The sequence below is a fragment of the Monodelphis domestica genome, chromosome 1 (assembly GCF_027887165.1).
Source record: "Monodelphis domestica isolate mMonDom1 chromosome 1, mMonDom1.pri, whole genome shotgun sequence".
NCBI classification, from domain to species: Eukaryota; Metazoa; Chordata; class Mammalia; order Didelphimorphia; family Didelphidae; genus Monodelphis; species Monodelphis domestica.
The window spans coordinates 279299096-279320797 of NC_077227.1; the positions used below are offsets into that span (position 1 = coordinate 279299096).

The 21702-nt window shown below is 35.7% G+C and overlaps 1 protein-coding gene across 4 annotated transcripts in view; it reads left to right on the forward strand.

The window, feature by feature from the left end:
- PALS1 (protein associated with LIN7 1, MAGUK p55 family member) overlaps positions 1-21702 on the forward strand; it is a 145484-nt gene that overhangs the window by 108525 nt on the left and 15257 nt on the right. For all 4 annotated transcript variants that reach the window (XM_001369870.4, XM_016427657.2, XM_007473067.3 and 1 more), the window contains 4 exons: positions 382-459; positions 3663-3809; positions 5784-5945; positions 7488-7565. In XM_001369870.4, coding sequence (XP_001369907.1) covers positions 382-459; positions 3663-3809; positions 5784-5945; positions 7488-7565 — 465 coding nt within the window. The remainder of the gene's footprint in view (positions 1-381; positions 460-3662; positions 3810-5783; positions 5946-7487; positions 7566-21702) is intronic.

The following is a 21702-nucleotide window of genomic DNA, read 5'->3' on the forward strand; positions in this document are numbered from 1 at the left end:
ACCCCATGATTTTATAGATGAAGAAAAAGAACTAATCCATATACAATCATGTTAGTAATCCATGTTTACACTAGAAGTATTTAGTTCTGGAATATAACTCTTGTGATATGTTATATTTTATAAGAATGATGCTCTTAAACTAGCACAGATTTGCCACAGTGATTGTTGAAGCCTTGATATGAGCCTTGTTTTTTCTTTCTTCCTTTCTCTGATCTTTCTCAATTGTGGTAGTTATAATTGAAGGGCATTTTTACGGTTACTCCTTTCTATCACTATCCTGTTTAAATATTGATTTATAGATATATATATATATATATATATATAGATACATATATATATACACACTATAATCTGAAAAGATTGAATGATTTTCTTTTGTAGGTTCAAGCAGTTTTGAAACCAAGCCATCAGAAGGAAGGACAGGAATTAAATGCTTTGCTAAATGCTCCTCACATTCAGGTAGAAACTAGATTAATTGACATTTTATTGTTGAATCAAAATATGATTTAGCTTTTAAATCACCTAATTACCTTTTCTCTAATGTATATATTTTTATTTGAACTTCTCTTAAACCAGTCTACATTTAAAGCTCACATCACTCAAGCACTGGAAGCAATCTCATTAAATCCTAGGTAGACTAAAAATCCTTCATACATACCTACCTGCATGCATGCATGCATATATACATACATGCACACACATATATACACATGTATGTTGTGGGGAAAGGCAGGCAGTGGACAGGTAGAGAAAGGAGGGTGCCAATATGGTTCTAACAATTAAAATTTAGAATGGATACAAAGTCTTTTAAAGGATTACATAATTTATGTTTGCAATAATACTTTATGATGATTCCCACCTTTGCCACTTGTTTTAAAATTAAGTGTTGTAGAGCAAGGCAGTCTACAGAGAGACAGATAACTTTCTCAATACAGTATTTGCAGTGATTAAAAAAAAAATCAAACATAGTCATAATCCTGAGGACATACTGTAGAACTTTTGAGATACTTGTCTCCAATCCACATAGACTGCTCCTTACCTTATCCAGTCCAGTTTTTTTTTTTTAAACCCTTACCTTCTGTCTTAGAACCAATTGGTTCTAAGCAGAAGAGTGGTAAGGGCTAGGCAATGGGGGTTAAGTGACTTGCCCAGGGTCATATAGCTAGGAAGTATCTGAGGCCAGATTTGAATCTAGGACCTCCCATCTCTAGGCCTAGCTTTCAATTCACTGAGCCACCCAGCTGCCCCTGCCAGTCCAGTTTTTAAAACCCTTGTCAAGCACCAAAAAGAAAACAGAGCCATGTCCAACTCATCTTGTTTGAGTGTCAATTACCACATCATATACTTTGACAGAAACAAGTAAGCAAAATAACAAAAAATCCATTTGCTGTTGTTATGGATGACCCATATTGCTTATCCACATCTACTGGAAGATGAAGTTGTCAGTCCAGAAAGAGTACTTGAGCTTCAGTGGGGCACATACCTTGATATTCTTTGTGTCAATAACAAGGACTGTAATCTGTTCCTGTACATTGGCATCCATGCCTGTGTTAAGTGGTGGTACCCTAAAATGCGTGTGTGTGTGTTAATATATATTTCACCCCTAAGCAATACCCTTTATTGGAGGCAGAGGGAACTAGGATGGAGCTTCAGGGAAGGGGAGAGGAAGTGCCATGTATCACAGTGATGACATGTATTTTAGAAAAGTTTTCATCTGTACAGAGCTTCTTACCAGGGAGCTAGGAAGCCAGTCCACTTTGTATCAGAGATTCCACAATAATGTTGGCAGAGCCCAACTCCAGTTCAGGGGTGGTAGGGGGGTGGGGGTGGGGGTGGGGGTGGTGCCTTATTGGCCACCATGTCTATCTTCTTATCCTTGATGACCAGGTTATGAAGCTTCTTCTGATGGGGATTGTAATTTTCCATATGGATGTGAATCTCCATGTACTAATATAGGTGGGCTTGTGTCATTACAGATTGTTGCAGATAATAACATGATAGGGACAGGTAGGTGGCTCAGTGTATTTGAGAACCAGACCTAGAGACAAGAATTCCTTGGTTCACATATAGCCTCCTGACACTTCCTCACTATGTGACCCTGAACAAGTCATTTAACCTCAGTTGCCTAGCTCTTAACTGCTCTTCTGCCTTGGAACTGTTACTTAATATTGATTCTGAGACAGAAGGTAAAAGATAAGGGGCGAGGGAGAGGAAATAATAACACCAAACTTAATGGTTGGATTGAAGTTAAATATTTGCACACAAGAATCCATGTCTAAAGAATTATATTATAAGAGAGTTTCTGGGCATCGGAACCTTTCATTTCCATTAGTTGATAACTTGATCTTTAGGTAACGCATAGTTGTTGTTTTTTCCCCAGAGGAGAGCTAGATACAACTAGATGCAATTTATTCTCTAGGGATAGCATAACACAGCTTCTTGTTTATATCACACAAAATTTCCTTCTCAGCTTTAGTACCAAACATGTAGCTTCTGGTATTCAGGATATTCATGTTTGTTTGTTAGATCATGGCCAGTCTGATCCAAATGGAGAGTGGTATGGAGAACATGATCTTCATAGTTGTGTTCAGTATGGACTCATATCACCATATTTCATTATAATACTAATGACAGTGTTAGAAGCATAAAGAGACTGCACAGCCTAGGTGGCAACATATGTGGCTAGATTTTTGACACTTTCAAAAGTGATTTGGGCCATCACTTCTCAGTTGTGTTGTATGTTCTTCTGGGATTGTACAGAGCTTATTGTAGAAAATATGGTTCCACATTTCCATATCATCATAATTTGGTTATGGTACCACAGTCACTTTTGGGTACTTCATGTTTAGAGTACCTAGTTTTTTTGGCCTCATCCCTCCATTATCTTTATGACTTTTTTTTTACCCCACTCTCGTTCTGACCTCTGGGATACCCAACAGTGGAAAATGAAAGATCACACATTTGAGAGCCATTGTAAACAATAATGTGAGCAATATAATTATCCATGGGAAACTTTAAAGTGATAAAGTTTAAGCCCTTCAGAAAGATAAGAGGTCATATCTCACCTGGAACCAGGGTGAGAAAGCTAGGGAACTCTGAAATGGAAGAATTCACAGTTCATAATAGATTTTCATAAACAAAGGTTTTCCCTTAAAAAAAGGAAATGCAGCTTCCTGAAGTATTTTTCTTATGGTTATATTTTAACTTTTCTACAAATTCTTAGTTATTCATAGGGTTAGAGTTAAACCTTTTTAGTTGAACTTTTAAAAAATACAGTGGACACTTGAGACTTTTAATATGTTCAGTAGCTTGCATAAGAGAATCACTTCATGACATACAATTCAAATATATGATTGCAAGCATATTTTTAAGCCTTACCTTCTGTCTTAGAATTGATATTAAGTGTTTTGAGGCCAAATTTGAACCCAAGACTTACTGTCTTTAAGCCTGGCTCTCTGTCTACTGAGCCACTTGGCTGACCCTGCAAGCATTTAAGTTGAAGAATTATATATGGAAAGATTTGGAGAAAAAGTTGGAAACTATTGAACAGAACATACCACTTTAACCATTTTTAAGAGACCTGATAGGTTCAGCTTAATGTATAGTATTAAATTAGATAAGTATTGTGTAGAAAAAAATAATGCTTTCTTAAAACCCCACAGGCACTCTTATTAGCCCATGATAAGGTTGCTGAACAGGAAATGCAGCCAGAGTCCACTACAGATGAGAAAATTTATGAGAGTGTTGGCCAGTATGGAGGGGAGACTGTAAAAATAGTTCGTATTGAAAAGGCTCGAGATATTCCATTGGTAAGTATTCCTTCCTGTTGTACTGCATGTGTAAGATTAATTTCAAGGATGGTTCACTGGAGGAAAATGATAGTCTTTGAGTTTTACAGTTCTGACTCCATCAGACACTTTTTGGCCCTTCCACAAGTGGACAGACAAGGTAAACCATTAAAAGGATCATCCCAAATTTGTATTATTCCTCTAGCATTTGCTACTTGTGTAACTGTGAGCAAAGTACTTAACCTTTCTGAGGTTACTGTTTCTTCCCCTATAAAATAAGGGGATTGGACTACATGGTTTTTAAAATCCATTTTTGCACTAAATTTCTGATCCTATGATGAGTAGTGAGAGAGCCCTTTGGTTTGCAGTTTTTTCTTCTAGTTCAGTTTAGTTTGAAAATTTAATCATCAGACTACTGTGCTATATTTATTTTTACATTTCCTCCTAGTATTTTGATGACAATCTTTCCCAAGTAAGAGTGCGCTCTCTCTCTCTCTCTCTCTCTCTCTCTCTCTCTTGTCTCTCTCTCTCTCTCTCTCTCTCTCTCTCTCTCTCTCTCTCTCTCTCTCTCTCTCTCTCTCTCTCTCCCTCCCTCTCTCCCTGTCTCCCTCTCTCCCTCTCTCCCTCTCTCCCTCTCTCCCCCTCCCTCTCACACACACATACAAAGTGAAACATTTAAAGATATGACAGGTATTATTTGATAATGTAATTGATAAACAAGAAAAAAGGGAGTGGTATTTTTTTACTTCTTAACCATCATGTTTTTGTTATTTTTCAGGGAAATGTAACAAACTGACTAAGCAGTAATTTTTGTTTGAAATTTTCTTTGAAAGATTGTGATTCTTTTTTAAAATTATTTTTAAACATGTCTTCTCTTTGTCATTTGTTGTTAGAGACAGAAGCAAATATCTGCAGCAAAATGAGCTAATCTTGGCTAAGCATTTTATTTTGTAGTCGATATCTTTTCTTTTTCTGCCTTCAAAAATGAAACTGAAAGATTAAATATTGTTTTGAAATGAAAAATTGCAATGGTGAGGCAGAATGACTTCAATTTTTTTTGCTTGATTTTTTTGATAATTATTTCTTTTTTGCTTAAAGCACTGATACGTAGACATTATGTATATTATATAGTACTTTCATTTCCTGTTTTGTCTTGTTTTATTTCCAGTGATCAATTTATCTAGTAAAATTGAAATTTTAAGCCAGCATCAAATGTAATAGATAACTACCATCATAGGTGTCTTTTAATTATGTAGCTACTGACATATATTATTCAGCCTATACACATATGTTGAAAATTCAGGCATGAGTTTGTGTTTCCTAATATAAGTACTTGTATATGTATTTCCCAGAATATAGACTTACCTGTGAAAATAACAAGACACATTATAAAACCAAGTTCCGAACTATTTTTCTTTTAACCATCACTTTTAAAAAATATATAACTCAATCTGGCCTCAGACACTTCCCAGCTATGTGACCCTGGGCAAGTCACTTAACCCCCATTGCCTAGCCCTTACCACTCTTCTACCTTGCAGCCAATACACAGTATTGACTCCAAGATGGAAGGCAAGGCTCAAAACAAATAAATGAATAGATAGATAGATAGATAGATAGATAGATAGATAGATAGATAGATAGATGTGTATGTATATATATATACACACATATATATAACTCATTTTTCTTATCTTAAAAATATACTTAATAGTCAGGATTCTTTTGAATTAATATATTGATGTATTTCATCAACAAAATATATTATCAGCTCCCACAGTTACCTATTTCAGTTCTTTTAATAGCTTATCTCTAGTGAAATTTTCTCATTTCTAATTGTTATTGTTGAACTACCTAACCTGTTTTATTGGAGCAGAAAAAAAAAACAAACAGATTCATAGAATTAAAAAATTATACAGATGAAAAAGTAATTTAAAAATAAAGGTATTTTTTAAGAGATTACTATATTCATACAAGTTATATTTTGGGATTATATAGGGTGCTACCGTTCGTAATGAAATGGATTCTGTGATCATTAGTCGGATAGTAAAAGGAGGTGCTGCAGAAAAAAGTGGACTATTACATGAAGGAGATGAAGTTCTGGAGATTAATGGCATTGAAATTAGGGGAAAAGATGTCAATGAGGTTTTCGACTTGTTGGTAAGTTAATTCATTTAAAGGGTTTAATATTGATGGATTCTTTAAAGTTATGTTTGTACTTGTTAGGGAAATTCAAAATAAAGTTAATAATTTTGAGACCATTATAATAAATAGTAAGCACTCCTAGACTTTATGTTGTAAATGTTGATTTTATAGTTGGAGTCACCTAGCTTGTCAACACTGCTTTATTTGGGGGCTAGATATTTTAAGAAACCTTTTGCCTGTGAGGCATAGGGTTTAGAAAGCTAGCCTTGAAACCAAGAAGAAATCTGCCTGACCTTTGACATATATCAGACTTTGTGATCCTAAGCAGGTTGCTCAACTTCTCAGTGCTTTTGAGTTTTGGAGAATGTGCTGACTTGCATTGATATAGGGAGTATCCTGACCTGGGAGTTTTCTACATAAATTAAATCGGAGGGCCAGTCCTTTGCTCCCATCTCTCTTAGCTATTTTTAATTTGTTTTTTATTTTATTACAGTAGCTATACATATATATTACAGTTAGCTATACATACCACCACATTTATCATACAGGAATAATAATGTGTAGATAATTTAGAACAGCCTGTCATTAAATTCAATTTCAGATTGTTATGTAAATGGGGGAAAGGGAATAAGTTTTTTTCTGAAATTTATACATAACTTTGACTCAAGTTAATGCAGTAGAATCCCATCTGTTTATCTCTTCAACATTTGGTTGTTTTGATGAGAGTTAAAGCTAAGGTTTGCAGTTCTGTTACCTTTGCTACTATAACTTCCTAAAGTCCAATCATACTTATTTTTATCTTGATCCTACGATACTGGCCACCATCCTTGGTTGAGGTTTCATTGATTGAGTATTCTAGCCTGTATATTTTAATTGAATCAAATGGTAGCAATGACTACTTGGGCTAGAAGTGACTAAGATAAGTGATCAGTGTATTTGAAATAGCTCATGAACTCTGTGGGATAGAAGACATAAGCATAAAGATAAATATAAGGCTAGGGAAATGGGATTTCACATAATTAAGCTCCTTATCCAAAACCATATGTAAAATTGTATTAAAATTAGAGTCCTTCAGGCACATATTAACTCTGAATAGAAGAAGTTTCTTAGAAACATCATAACTTCATGGGTTCTTCTGTGGCTGAACTGTATGTGAAAAGCCAAACCTGTGATACTGAGACAAGGAGCCTAAACTGGTTCATAGTGTTCCCACTGAACTGAGGTTACTAGACACAAAGAGCAGCGCTTTCAGTATACCTATGATGTACTGAAGTCTTTTGTTGTTTTTCAGTCATTTTCAGTTGTATCCTTCATGACCATATTTGGAGTTTTTGTGGCAAAGTTACTGTATGTGCTGTTTTCTTTTCATTTTACATATCTTATTTTGAAAATTAAAGGCAAAAAGGAACCTGGGTAGCTAACTCTATAGAATTTGGCATCGTGTACAAGTTTATATAAATAGAATAAGCTTTTAGGTGATGATATGGTTATTCAATGGATTTCACAAGAAAACATTGTAAGATTTTATATCTAAACTTCGTTTTTGTTTCTTTACAGTCTGATATGCATGGCACACTCACATTTGTACTGATTCCTAGCCAGCATAACAAGCCCCCACCTGCCAAAGAAACAGTGGTAAGTGATTTATATATTTTTTAAGTCTGAAATTGCCTTTCCATTGTTTATCTAATATTAGGGAAGTGTATCTTAAGCATTTCTTGCTCAGAAATGAAAATTTTAAACTAAAAAATTGAAGGTTAAAAAAGGGATTGATGATGTAGGTAAAATTATTTCTGAAAATCTAGTTATGTTAAATATTCTTTAAACTTTGTCTAACTCAGTATTAGAGATATTTTGAAGGAAAAATTTTTTGCCTGCATTCCCAATTATTATTAGATTTCTTTTTCCCATCAAGTAGTTACTATTTTTTAACAGAAAGTTAATATAAAAACTATAAACATTTTTGTATATAACAAAACATTCAACTTTTACAAAATCTGCCACTCTTCATTATTATGTTCAACCATTAATTCCATTAGTCAAATCCAGCTGTTTGGGACTCCATCTATCATATACTGTTCATAAGGTTTTCTTGGCAAAAATACTATAGTACCAATGCGGGTACTATGTGTCAAGTGCCAGGGTTCTGACATTGAGAGAAAAAGTAGAGAGAGAGAGAGAGTGATAGAGATGGAGGTAACAAAAAAAGCAAGGGCCAGATGGGGGATGCAGGATCTCCATTTATTATGACAAAGACTCAGACTTTTATATGAGAGTTCTGTTCTGTTAAGGCAATGGATCATATGTCAAGTTATGTGTGCATTGGTGAGACATCTGCCTGTGAAATGCTATAAAGTTCTTTGTGGGGGGGGGGGGAGGGGGGGTTTGGTACAAGAGGTCTGAAACTTTCTCAGGAACAGAATATAAACATCTCTTAGTAGCTTAGGCTTTTCACTTCACGTGAGCCTTGAACATTTCCTCAGATAAGACGCTTGTCACTGAGACAGCTCAGCTTTGTACATGACCTTTGCCCAAGAGCAGCAGTGCTTCTGTGTGAGAAATTTGGACCTTGCCAGCAATCTCATGCAAGCATGGCTGCTTCCCTCAGTGGGTCTAATTTGTCCTAGGTACTTCCATATATCCATAGAGTAGCTTGCAATTTCCTTCTTTATTAGATTATGGGAAATAGAAGTAAAGGGGAACAGTGTTGGCAAAGTATTGGTAAGTGTGCAGAATTGGCACTTGGGGAGCTACTCCATTCCCCCTCTTCCCAGCACCCAAGGACATCTTTTGCTTGCCCTGCCTCTCTGTCCACCTCCCCAAAGTGAGCACTTACTCCCTTAACTCTTTGGGATAGTGGGGGGGCTCACAGGCATTTTGAAATTGTAGTCTGGGCATGTGAACTTGAAAACCTTTGCCAACATTGTTCTAGAAGATGATTAAATATCAAAGCATTGAAGTGTCATATGGAAACAGAATCATAGAGGATATATTCCAATTTGGAAGTATTCTTCCCCCTTAATAAAAATGTTACGATTTAAAGTAGGAAGACAGTGTGATATATTGCATAGCTTTGAGAATCAGGAACAAGGTTCAAGTTCCACTTTTGACACAGTGCGTTCATTAGAAGAGGGAGTTTCCAACATCAGTGAAATCAGACATCTAATCCTATCTTGTGATTAAATCCTAGGATTTGACTATTCAGGGGACATTTTCTTTTTGTTCTGGAGAGAATTTTGTGTTTTAGATAGTTTCTGAGAACTCTTTTCAATGTGACTTTATATCTGCAAACTTCATTCCTTTTGAAATATTTCAATACGTAAAAAAATGAATTGGAGCCTCATTTAATTATTTAATCCTGATTCACACTGCCCTGTGCCTTCTCCCTACCTTTTTTCTATGGAGAAACTCCAGATGTCAGTTCTACTTGCTGAGGAGATAGGCTGAAGAATTGATTGTATTATAGCATCTCTTTTTATCTTTCTTATCCACTTCTTTGGTAAATAATTGACTTCTTTTGTAAGGATAACTGATAGCTAGCATTTATATGGCACTTTAAAGTTTGCAAGATCTCTCTTGTTTTATCTTCCCAATTACCAGTTAAGTGACTTGCTGATGGGTCTGAGCCTAGATTCGAGACCAAGGCTTTTGAGTCCATGTCCATCCCTTTGTCCACTGCAACACCTAGCTATATTTTCAATAATTTTTATATAGATCTGAAATTTTTAAGGGAAAAAAATAAATACAATTAAATTTCCTAAAAAGAGGTTGTTTTCTCTCTTACATGTTTAAAAATGTCATTGGTTTTTATTGTATCTCAAATCAACAAGCATTTCTTAATCTTCTGTATACCATGCACTGTGCTGAGTGCTATGGATGCTAATGCAGCAAATCAACCCTGGTTTCAAAAGAGCTCATGGTCTAGTGTGGGAGACTATTTATAAGCAATGTACAAGCAAGATATATTCTGGATCCGTTAGATGTCATCTCAGAGGGAAGGCACTAATATTAAAGAGGACTGAAAAAGGTGAATCAGGTGGTAGTAGCATTTCAGCTTGGGAAGGAATCTAGGATGTGGAGATAAGGAGACAGTAAGCTCCACACCTGAAGAACATCAAGAGAAAATTCAGACTTGTAAGATGGAATGTTTTGTTTGTCAAACACCAAAGAACCTAGTGTTACTGAATTGCAGAAAACATAGATGAAGTAAAGTACTGGAGACTAGGCTTTCAAATCCAAATAAGATTTGTATCTAAATGTCACTCACAAAATTACAGTGAAAACCAAAAGACTTGATTTCATTGAGAGAATAATTTCACTTAAAACTGAATCAAGATTGCTTGCCTCTACAGCTTGTTTGGATATTTGACTCTCATGACCTTTGTGAGTTGAGGAGTAAGGCTGGTTTAGTCCAAAGACTAAAAATATAACTGGACCAGAATCACCTTGAGAAGCATAGATTCCTGTTTAAATAGTTCCAGAAACTGTTGAAGTAGAAATGAAATGGTTTAGAAAAAGAACATCAAACTGTATTTTTCTTTTTTTCTAGAACTTAATGATTTGGTATAATTATATCACAGAAAGTAAGTGTGATGCTAGCCCACCTCTCCTTTTTTTTTTTTAAACCCTTACCTTCCGTCTTGGAGTCAATACTGTGTATTGGCTCCAAGGCAGAAGAGTGGTAAGGGCTAGGCAATGGGGGTCAAGTGACTTGCCCAGGGTCACACAACTGGGAAGTGTCTGAGGTCAGATTTGAACCTAGGACCTCCCGTCTCTAGGCCTAGCTCTCAACACACTGAGCTACCCAGCTGCCCCCTTCCTTTTTTTAAATGTAAAAATTCTTGTTAGTAGAAGTTCCTCATTTATTGTTTAACTCAAGGTTAGCCAATTAAAATGTATTATTGGCTCACTCTGATCTTAAACCTAAAGAAAAAAGTCATGCTGTAATTTAAGTAAGGAAGAAAAATTAGGCCTATAATAGACATAGTCAGTCAGGAAGCTTTTATTAAGCATCTAATCTATATACCAAGCACCATACTTTAACACCCAGAAAATTTTATTGATTCAACATTTTTAGGTTTAAGTAGGAATTATGGTGTTAGAAATTTTACCTTGTCGTTTTTTCCCATTTCTTTTTTTTTTAAAGGAAACTAGTGCTATCTTCTGAAACCTAGAGTCTGTAAAAGCTATTCATCACTTCTTAGGGAAGGCTAGCTGAAGGGGATACCAGTTTGTTAGAGGGAGAGTCATTCTCTGGGGAATACAGAGATTCAACAAGTTTTCTTATATCATCATCTTGTGGACCAAGCATATATTTTCCTGCAGAAACAAGTAGCCTGTTTTTTAAAATATCCTTTCTTTCCCTCTTAGAATTAATATTAAGTATCATTTCCAAGGCAGATGAACAATAGCAGCAAGGCAGTTGGGGTTAAGTGACTTTACCAGGGTCACACAGTGTTTGAGAGGAGATTTGAACCCAGGACCTACTCTCCCAATCCAGTGAGCCACCTAGCTGCCACCCCCCCCAACCCCCAAAGTGGTCTCTTTAAACCATAATGTACTCTTAGAATATAAAACAGACCTAAGATATAATCCTCAGTTTAGCTTAGATTATTTGGTATTCAAAGAATTAAAGCAGTTTGTTCTATGCCACATAGTATATTAGTGGCATGGCTGGGACTATAGACCCAGACTTTCTATTTCTTTCTTTTACTACAAAATTTTAATAGCAATATTAAATTCTTCACTTTAAAATTAAGACAGCAGAAAAGCTGTTCTGCTTAAACTAATGTGACTAGTGCTTGTAGGCTGCATTTTGTTAATGAAAATTTCGTTCACCAATAAGTGTTCCTTTCCCTTCCAGTTCGAGAGTATCTGAGGTATGTGATGAAAATGTTTTTAGTTTTGTTAAAATTGTACTATCCTTTACAGAACTGTCTGCATTTTAAAGTATTTTTTATCCCAACATAATATAATAAATATTTTTAAAAAGAGATCAATAAAATTTACAATAGTCATGGGAAAAAAGATTAAGCTTATAGTTGTCTAAGGCCTTATGATGTTAGTAGTGTATGCCAAGCAGATAAAGAAATCTCAAAATATTCCATCTTCTTTTGCCCCTCCCAAAAGGTTCCTTGATTATTATTCCTATAATCTCCTTGGGGTTAAATCTTATGTAGACTTATTTTTTTGGCCTGAAGGTTTATTCTCTTCACTTTTCTACCGCAGAGGCATATATAAAAATATTAATATTTGTGGTCACATTCTAAACTTTAGCTAGTACCTATTTCTGGCAGTTTATCAGATCAATTTCTTTCTTTTTTTTTAACATTATTTTATTTGGTCATTTTCATACATTGTTCATTGGAAACAGATCATTTTCTTTTCTTCCCCCCCAACCCCCTGCCACCCCTTCCCTAGCCCCTAGCTGAGGCACTATGATAGTCTAATTAAAGAATCCTAGAGAACCAACTATCTAGTCAAAATAATCGACAACTATACCAAAATTGCATGGTACAAAATAAACCCGCATAAGTCATCAGCATGCCTATATATCTCCAACACATCTCAGCAGCAAGAATTAGAAAGAGAAATTCCATTTAAAATCACCCTAGATAATATAAAATACTTAGGAATCTAAGCCAAGACAAACACAGGAACTATATGAACACAACTACAAAACATTCTCCGCACAATTAAAACTAGGTCTAAACAATTGGAAAAACATTGATAGCTCATGGGTGGGACGAGCTAACATAATAACAATGATAATCTTACCCAAATTAATTTACTTATTTAGTGCCAAACCCGTTGAACTACCAAAAAACTTCCTTACTGAATTAGAAAAAAACATAACAAAGTTCATTTGGAAGAACAAAAGATCAAGGATGTTTAGGGAAATCATGAAAAAAAATGCAAAGGAAGGGGAGGACTTGCAGTCCCAGATTTCAAAGTATACTATAAAGCAGTGGTTATCAAAACAATTTGGTACTGGCTAAGAGACAGAAAGGAGGATCAGTGGAATAGACTTGGAGTAAATTACTTCAGCAGGACAGTCTATGATAAACCCAAAGATCCCAGTTTTGGGGACCAAAACCCACTTTTTGATAAAAACTGCTGGGAAAATTGGAAGACAGTATAGGAGAGATTAGGTTTGGATCAACATCTCACACCAACCACCAAGATAAATTCAGAATCGGTGAATGACCTGAATATAAGGAAGGAAACTAAGCCAATTAGGCAAACAGAATAATATACTTGTCAGATCTTTGGGAAAGGAAAGACTTTAAAACACCAAGCAAGAGCTAGAAAAAATCACAAAACGTAAAATCAATAATTTTGATTAATCAAATTAAAAAGTTTTTGTACAAAGAAAACGAATGCATCCAGAATTTGAAAGGAAGCAACAAATTGGGAAACAATTTTCATTACAAAAACCCCTGACAAAGGTCAAATTACTAAAATTTATAAAGAGGTAAACCAGTTGTACATAAAATCAAGCCATTTTCCAATTGAAAAATGTGCAAGGGACATGAATAGGCAGTTTTCAGATAAAGAAATCAAAACTATTAATAAGCACATGAAAAAATGTTCTAAATCTCTTATAATCAGAGAGATGCAAATCAAAACAACTCTGAGGTATCACCTCGCACCTAGCAGATTGGCTAACATGACAGCAAAGGAAAGTAATTAATGATGGAGGGGGATGTGGCAAAGTTGGGACATTAATGCTTTGCTGGTGGATTTGTGAATTGATCCAACCATTCTGGAGGGCAATTTGGAACTATGCCCAAAAGGCGCTAAAAGACTGTCTGCCCTTTGATCCAGCCATAGCACTGCTGGGTTTGTACACCAAAGAGATAATAAGGAAAAAGACATGTACAAAAATATTCATAGCTCTGCTCTTTGTGGTTACAAACAATTGAAAAATAAGTGGAGGAATTCCATGGGGACTGGAACAACCTCCAGTAATTGATGCAGAGTGAGAGGAGCAGAAGCAAGAAAATATTGTACACAGAAACTGATACACTGTGGTACAATCGAATGTTATGGACTTCCCCATTAGTGGCAATGCAATGACCCTGAACAACTCAGAGGAACCTATGAGAAAAACCACTATACACATTCAGAGGAAATACCATGGGAGTAAAAACACCAAAGAAAAACATCTGCTTAAATACATGGGTTGAAGGCATATTGTTTGGGATGTATTCTAAATGAACATCCTAGTGTAAACAACATCATGGAAATGGGTTCTGATCAAGGACACATGTAATACCCAATGAAATTGCGTGTTGGCTGCAGGAAGAGTGGGTGGAGGGAAATAATGTGATAATTATAACCAAAGGAATAATGTTCTAAATTGACTAAACTTATTCAAATGGAAAAAAAAATAATTTCTGCATTAGCTATAGATTTTCCAGCTGAGGTTAAAAATCCTCTCTGGAGCTATAGTATCCCGACCGAGTGACAAATGCCAAAAGCATATCTAGAATCTGTATAAATTGTTGCCCTTTTATCCTTGCCAGTTAGTTTCAGAGATATGAGTTCTGCACCTTGAGCCCTAATATTAGATGGTAGTGAAGCTAATTACTCAGTGGCAATTTCTTTGACCTCAGCAGCTCCAATGTAGCGTATGCCATCCCTCATAAAAGAGGAACCATTTGTAAATAAGACCAGATCTGGATTGTCTAAGGGAGTGTCCAAGAGATTATCTTGAGGCTTTTTTGCCATGGACACTAGTGTTTCACAACTGTAAAAAACTGTAAAAAAGTCTATTTTTTACAATAATGCTTCTCCTGATGTTGGTAAATCTGGAATCAAGGTGGCAGGGTTAAGGGTTGTACAGAGTTTCAAGGTAATGTTTTTATTGTTAAAAAGTTTATTTCATACCTTCTAATTTGCTGATCCAAGAATGCCTGTGTTCGATGCCTTAGCAACAGTGCTTCTACCTCATGTGGGAACATAATTGTTAATGGGCATCCTAATAGTAGATCAACAGTTTTTGTCACTAGTAAGGCTGTAGCAGCTACTTCTCTAAGACATGGTGGTGTTCCTGATGCTACTGGGTCCAGTTGGGGAGAATAATAAGCAATTGGATGCTGAGAAGGTCCCAAAGTCTGAGTTAAAACACCTGAAGTTATCCCTCTTCTCTCATGTACATACAAAGTAAAAGGCTTGTTGTAATCTGGGATGACTAGAGCAGGGTCAGACAGGATAGCCTGTTTTAAGTCTGATATAGCTGACAGGTGTTCTGATTCTAATTTGAGGGGTTCAGGGACCGAATCCCTTGTTAGTGCTATAAGGGGTTTAGTGATTTCCCCATAGCAAGGAATCCATTGTCTACAAAATCCTGTTGCTCCTAACATTGTTCTCAACTGTTTCTTAGTGGTAGGAGCTCTTGAATATTGTCAATTCGTTTGGGAGAAATATAGCAGGCAACCACAGTCAGGATGAACCCCAAATATTCTACTTTAGGGAGACACCACTGAACTTTATTCTTTGAGATCTTATGCCCTCTTTTGTGTAGTTCCAAGAGAAGGTGTTTATTGTCTTCTTTACATGCTTCTGCATCTGTTGAGGCCAACAGTAGATCATCTATGTATTTGATTAATTTGCTATTTTTAGATGTTATATTATCTGTATGTTGGCTCAAAATTTGTGCAAATAAACTCAGGCTTTCCATGAACCTTTGTGGCAGACAACTCCATGTAATCTGGGAGCCCTTCCAGGTGAATGCAAAGATATTCCTGGAGTTCTCATGTATGGGTATGGACAAAAAGGCTGAGCACAAGTCTACTACTGAAAAGTATGTAGCTGTGATAGGAATAGTCGAAATAATTGTATATATGTTGGAAACTACGGAGTGTCTCTTTATAATGTGTTTGTTCACAGCCCTCAAATCCTGTACGAATCTATAAAGGTGCTTGCTATTGGGCCCCCTTTTTGGTTTTTTACCGGGCAGGATGGGTGTGTTGTATTCAGATTTACAACAGATTATTATTCCCTATTCAATTGAGTTTATTACTGGGGTAATACCCCTAATTGCCTCTTTTGAGAGGGGATACTGAGGGATGGAAGGAGGTGGTCTAGATTTCATTTTTATTTGCACAAGAACAGCCAACTTAAGTAAGCCTACATCAAAAGAAGATGTGGCCCAAAGAGACTCAAGTATATATGGAGGTATTACAAAGGTGGGATGCTCTTTCCCCTCCTGACAGTCTGAGAGAAGTACAGGGAATAATTTTAAAGATTCCTCAGCTACTTCCAATGGTAAGGAACCATCTGGGGAGCAAGTTATTGTGGCTCTAAGTTTGCATAGAAGGTCCCTTCTCAGCAAATTTCATGGAGCGTTGGGCGTCAAAAGGAAGGAATGTTATACTTCTAGAGTTCCTACAGACACCATTTTAGGGGAAAGCTTTTTAAATATTTGGGGTATCCCTGAAACTCCCATTACATTCTTTGAGCCAATGGAAGAGCAACGTTAATCAGGTGTACTCTTTAATACGAACTTGGAAGCTCCAGTGTCTAGAAGACAATCATACTAGGTGTTAACCACCTTTAAGGTAACATGGGGCTCATCAGTGTGTAGGGGGGGGTAGTGGATTGGGACAACGGGTAGTAGTAGGACATTATGGTCCAGAAAATCAAAGGTTGTGTCCTGATTCCTGTGCCCCAGCCTCTCCCCCCCCCAACACCTTTGTAGTATTTGGGCACCCTCATGAAAGGCACCCCTCTGAGGGCCCCCCCCCCAGGGGCATTAGCTTCTCGAATATTTTTTGGACGAGAGTCACTTAAGTTATATTGTAGTGGAGTCATTTTGTTTGAGTTATTTTCCCAGTATGTATTCCTGTTATTCCTAAAGTTGTGGTTTCCATTATTATTGTAATTATTTCTATAATTATCATTTCTCTAGTTGTTATTAAACTGCATATTCCTTCTGATTGCCTTGAATAAAGTTCTACACTCTACCATTCTGTGGCCCTTCTCATAGAATTGGCTGGTAATGGATCAATAATTAGATTCCTAGAGAGGGGCAAGTGCCATTGGTTGAGTATCATGCCCTCTTTCCAGTTTAGCCATCTTATCTGTTAAATATGTCAATTGTTTCTCCATTTTCTCCATGAGATCATTATTCTCTTCCTCCTTTTCATTGTTTCCCTTTGAAACATATAGAACTGTTTTCCGTAATTCTTCAAGTTCCATCTCTGGCCATCTTGGGCAATGTGTTCTAAAATAATACCTAATCCCTTTGTAAGAGTTGTTGACAATGTGCCTTCTAACTTGTCTTATGCAATTTTCTTTCAAAAGGTCAAAATGCAGGTATCAACCCCCAAACTCAATTATTCTGTCCATGAATCTGGAGGGCATTTCTTCCTCATTTTGCTTAATTCTTTCAAATTCTGTCTGTTTATCTGTACTTTCTGCACACTCATTGCTGTTAAGATGGCCTCTCTACAACAGTATAGTTGTAAATAATCCTCAGAATTGTTATAGTCCCATTTGGGATCCTGAGATGGCCAGTGTGCTGCATTGAGCCCCGGATTTCATTGACATGAGAAATTATTTTATTTTTCTCACTTAAATTAAAAAAAGCCTGTAACAAGCTTTCAATGTCTTTGTAAGACGGATTATACTGAAAAAATGTCTTTTTTGTTACCAGAAAGGGATCTTGTTGAAATGTGGGAACATTTCATGTGAATTCATTTATTCCTTGGGGAGTAAAAGGTATAATGTGCCTTAGAGTCACCATATCCCCATTGCATCCTATTTCTGGTATGTCTGTTAGAGGAAAAATGAAAGGCTTGTAATTAAATTTGGTACCTGTTGGTCAATTTGACTAGAATGAGTTTCTTTAGAAGGAAGAAATTTTCTTCGAGCTTGAATTGGTTTTTGGGTAGGAGGACATTTCCTTGGGGCTGGGATTGGTTTTTGGGCAGGAGAAGGAACAGGAGAAACTGGGATTTCAGAAGTTTGGGTTTCAGGAGAAGGGTCTTGGGGATTAAATTCAGCCAAGATTTTGCAGATCATGAAAGAACAAGTTGTTAACTGAGCTATAGGGAAGGTGTTTTACATCTCCATTTTGGGCAAGGGAATTTCCTCATTTAGAGGTTCAGAAACAAGTTTGTCAGGTTCCGACCTGTTTTTGGTGGCGGGGTGGATATTTTCCAATTGATCCTGTAAGAAGTATTTTAAATTATCCAGTTGGGTTTGCATGTTCTCCTGTAATTTAGCCTTAAAATTTTTTTATGTTTTCCTGTGTTTTAACTTCAGATTTTTGTATGTTTTTCTGTACTTTAGCTTCAGATTTTTGCATGTTTTTCTGAATTTCAGCTTCGGATTTTTGTGTGTGTTTCTGCATTTCAGCTTCAAAATTTTTTATTTTAGCATTTCTTATCACAGTATTAGGAGTATAAAAGTGAAATTACCTAATAACATAAGAAATTGGAGGTATCCTGAAATCCTTAATGCCCCTAATTCTTCAACCGCCATATAAATGTCACAGAATGTAGTATTCATTTATATATATATATATATAGTAGTTATTTCCCTAGCAGGTCTCAGAAAACACATGGGGAGCAGGATAAGGCCAAAACTGTCTTCAGGTGTGTCTCAGTGCTAATTAAGAGTAATCTAGGCAGTATTGTCAGTGAGGGTTGCCTAATTGGGTTGTTTGTTCCCTGAGGGAAAGGGGATTTATAGGTAAATACCTTCCATAATCCTGCTGCTTTTAGGTTTTTTTTTTTTAATGGCTGTGTTCAATTCAAATTAAGGAGAAAAGAGAGAGAAAAATATGTTTTATACTCACCTGCTCTAGCAGCTGTATTTTGAAGCTGAATTAACTGTGTAAAAGACTGACTGACTTGAGGAAGTAATAAAGAGAGAAAGGAAAGAGATTTCATAGAAATTTGAGGTTCCTCATTGCACCCTTTGTGGATTAGCCAAATTGTAAGGATGATCTGGGTTCGTGAACTAATCTTAAGTTTGATTTTTGCTCACTTTATCCCAAATAAAATACCCAAGTCAGTTTGGAAATCTATGGTGGTTTAATCAATATAGAGGGAAGAAATCAAGGGGAAGAGAGGGAAAGAGTATAGGATTTCACCCACCTGGCCTATGTTAGGGGGAGTTCAAAGTCCTCTGCCACAAGGTTTCTGAAGATTAGAGGCTTCTAAGTGGATAGTGTTTGGAAGGTAAAGGAGGAAAAATCAGCCTAATCTCCAAGAGAGCTCAGAGAAGACGCCTATGTTCCTAGGTTTCCTCCAGTATGGTATTAAGGGAAACTCACTGCTAAACCGGACAATAGCTGCTGCCACGCCAAGATGCCAAGACGCTCAGCCACCAGCCACCTCTCCGTGGCAAAAGAGGCCATATACAGGAAGTGATGCGAAATATATAGTTTTACATCACTTTCCTGGGTCTCACCTGTACCAAAGGTAGCTTAAGCTTGACTTAGGACAGTCCAGGAGTCTTTCAGCTGTTTCTGATTTGTCATTTGCTAGCACATGTCTATCATAGGCCATCCTCCTAGATACTTAATCCTTAAGTATGGGTGTAGACATTCCTGATTTTGTTAGACTAAGTAGGGTGGAGTAATCTAAAGTTCACACACTGGAATGTAGACCTGGGGAAGACCTTTTCTTGAATCAGACCTCATATCCCAAAGAGCTTTTAACTATGAGCAAACTCACTTAAGAGAAGTGTGCTTCAGTCTAGTAATCTGTAAAATATACATTATATAGCACTTACCACCTATAATTGAATTTGCTGAGTTAACTTGCAAATTGCTTGCAAATCGTAAGGCACTGTATTTGCTAGTTATTGTTACAATTGTTACTTTGTATTTTATTTGTACATATTCTCATAAAACTTAAGATTCTTGAAGTCGGGGAATATTTGATTTTTGTATCTCCATCTATTAGAGTAAAGATTTTTATAGATAGTAGGCACTTAATATACATTTCTTAAATTAAACTACATTAAATTAAAGAGGTTCTTTCTGGATCTTTTTCATATACTGTTACCTCAATGACTCCTTTCCCCCATATGTTCTAAATTAGAGCTTCTTAGAGCTCTAATTTAATCTAGCTTAGAGCTAAATTAGAGATTTCTTATTATGCCTTATGAATAGAATCAATTTTGAAGTAACCTAATATTTGTCTTTGCTAATATAGCTTAGATTCATGATAAAAAGAAAAATGTATATTTTTAAATATCTTGTTTCTACATTAGAGAGTCTGAACTATAGAAAAGCACCAAAATTGTGTTTATTATGCTAGGACAAGCACACTAAAACCGGGTGCATAAATATATCTAAAATACAGGATTTTGAATTTGGCTTTTAAATAATTGAATCAATTTGATAGATAATACAACTCAAATTGAGAGAAAGTACAGTTTGAATTTCAAAATAGTGCATTCCCAGGGTGCCAGCAAGTTAAAAAAAAAAGAAATGAACCTTTCTTTGCCTTCAAATGTTTATGCATATGTGTATTTTTTAACCCTTACTTTCTTTTTTTATTTTATTTTTTTAATTAACCCTTACTTTCTGTCTTAGAATTATTATTGCATATTGGTTTCAAGGCAACAGAAGAGTAAGGGCTAGGCAATAGGGATTAAATGCCCTGTATCATCCAGCCAGGAAGTGTCTGAATCCATATTTGAACCTAGAACATTCCATCTCTAGGCTTGTTTCTCAACTAGCTGCCCTCTATTGTTGACTTTTAGAATTACTTATGAAAAAGAGAAAAATTTACCCTACAATATTATTTCTAAATCAGAATGAAATTGATCATTATGTGAAGATCCCTTATAGTGAAAAGAAATTATTGTTTGCCTTAGAATTTTCATAAATTATTTTAAAGATATTTAAAGCATGTTATTGTTGCTAAATTAAGATATAGTTCAAGAAACACTTATTTTTATGTATGTGTGAACATTGTAGTCTAAGAATGACAGATTAAACTGAAAATTTTCAAATTTCTGTTAACCAGGACTTTTTATTTTTTTAAACCCTTGCCTTCTGTCTTGGAGTCAATACTTTGTATTGGCTTCCATAGTACATATTAGGTTAGAAGATAAACTCATTTGTAAAATCTTATGAAGAAGAATGATGAATGATTTTGGTATTTCAAAAGCAGAGAAAAATGAGCAGAGGTTTAAATTCAAGCCATGGCCATTTAAAGATTAAAAAAAAAGGAAAGAACACTACAAATATATAATAAATAGAGATTTTCCCAAAATTTTATCACATTTTTTTCCCCATCAAACTACTGGAGTGCTTACAAAACACTTAGGAATGACACTACAGAAACAAAGATGGGCAAAGTAGCCAGAGTTAAATTAAATACTTATGGAGGAAATGAGTGCTGGAAATGATACAGCTGTAAGGCACTGAGGGACTGAATTTGTATGATACCTAAAATAGAGGAAAAGCAAAGGTAAAGATCTTATTAATTTTTAAAAATATGACAAAAATATCAATGAATATAAGTTTTGATGCCTTCTTCCCATCTATACAAAATCTTTATGAATATCATCCATACATAAATTGAAGTTATCCTTGATCAGTGTATTAGTAGGGAATAATAAGGCTTTCCCAAATAATAATCAAAAACTGTATTTAGCATATAACAGATGTTTCAAGGATATAGAGCACTTACTATACCTTTCTGAATGTTGATTGTAAAAATCATTGAGCTTACACAATAGATAAAAACACTGCTTTATAGGTAGTATTATAACAATATGTCAACTATCCATATGGCAAACT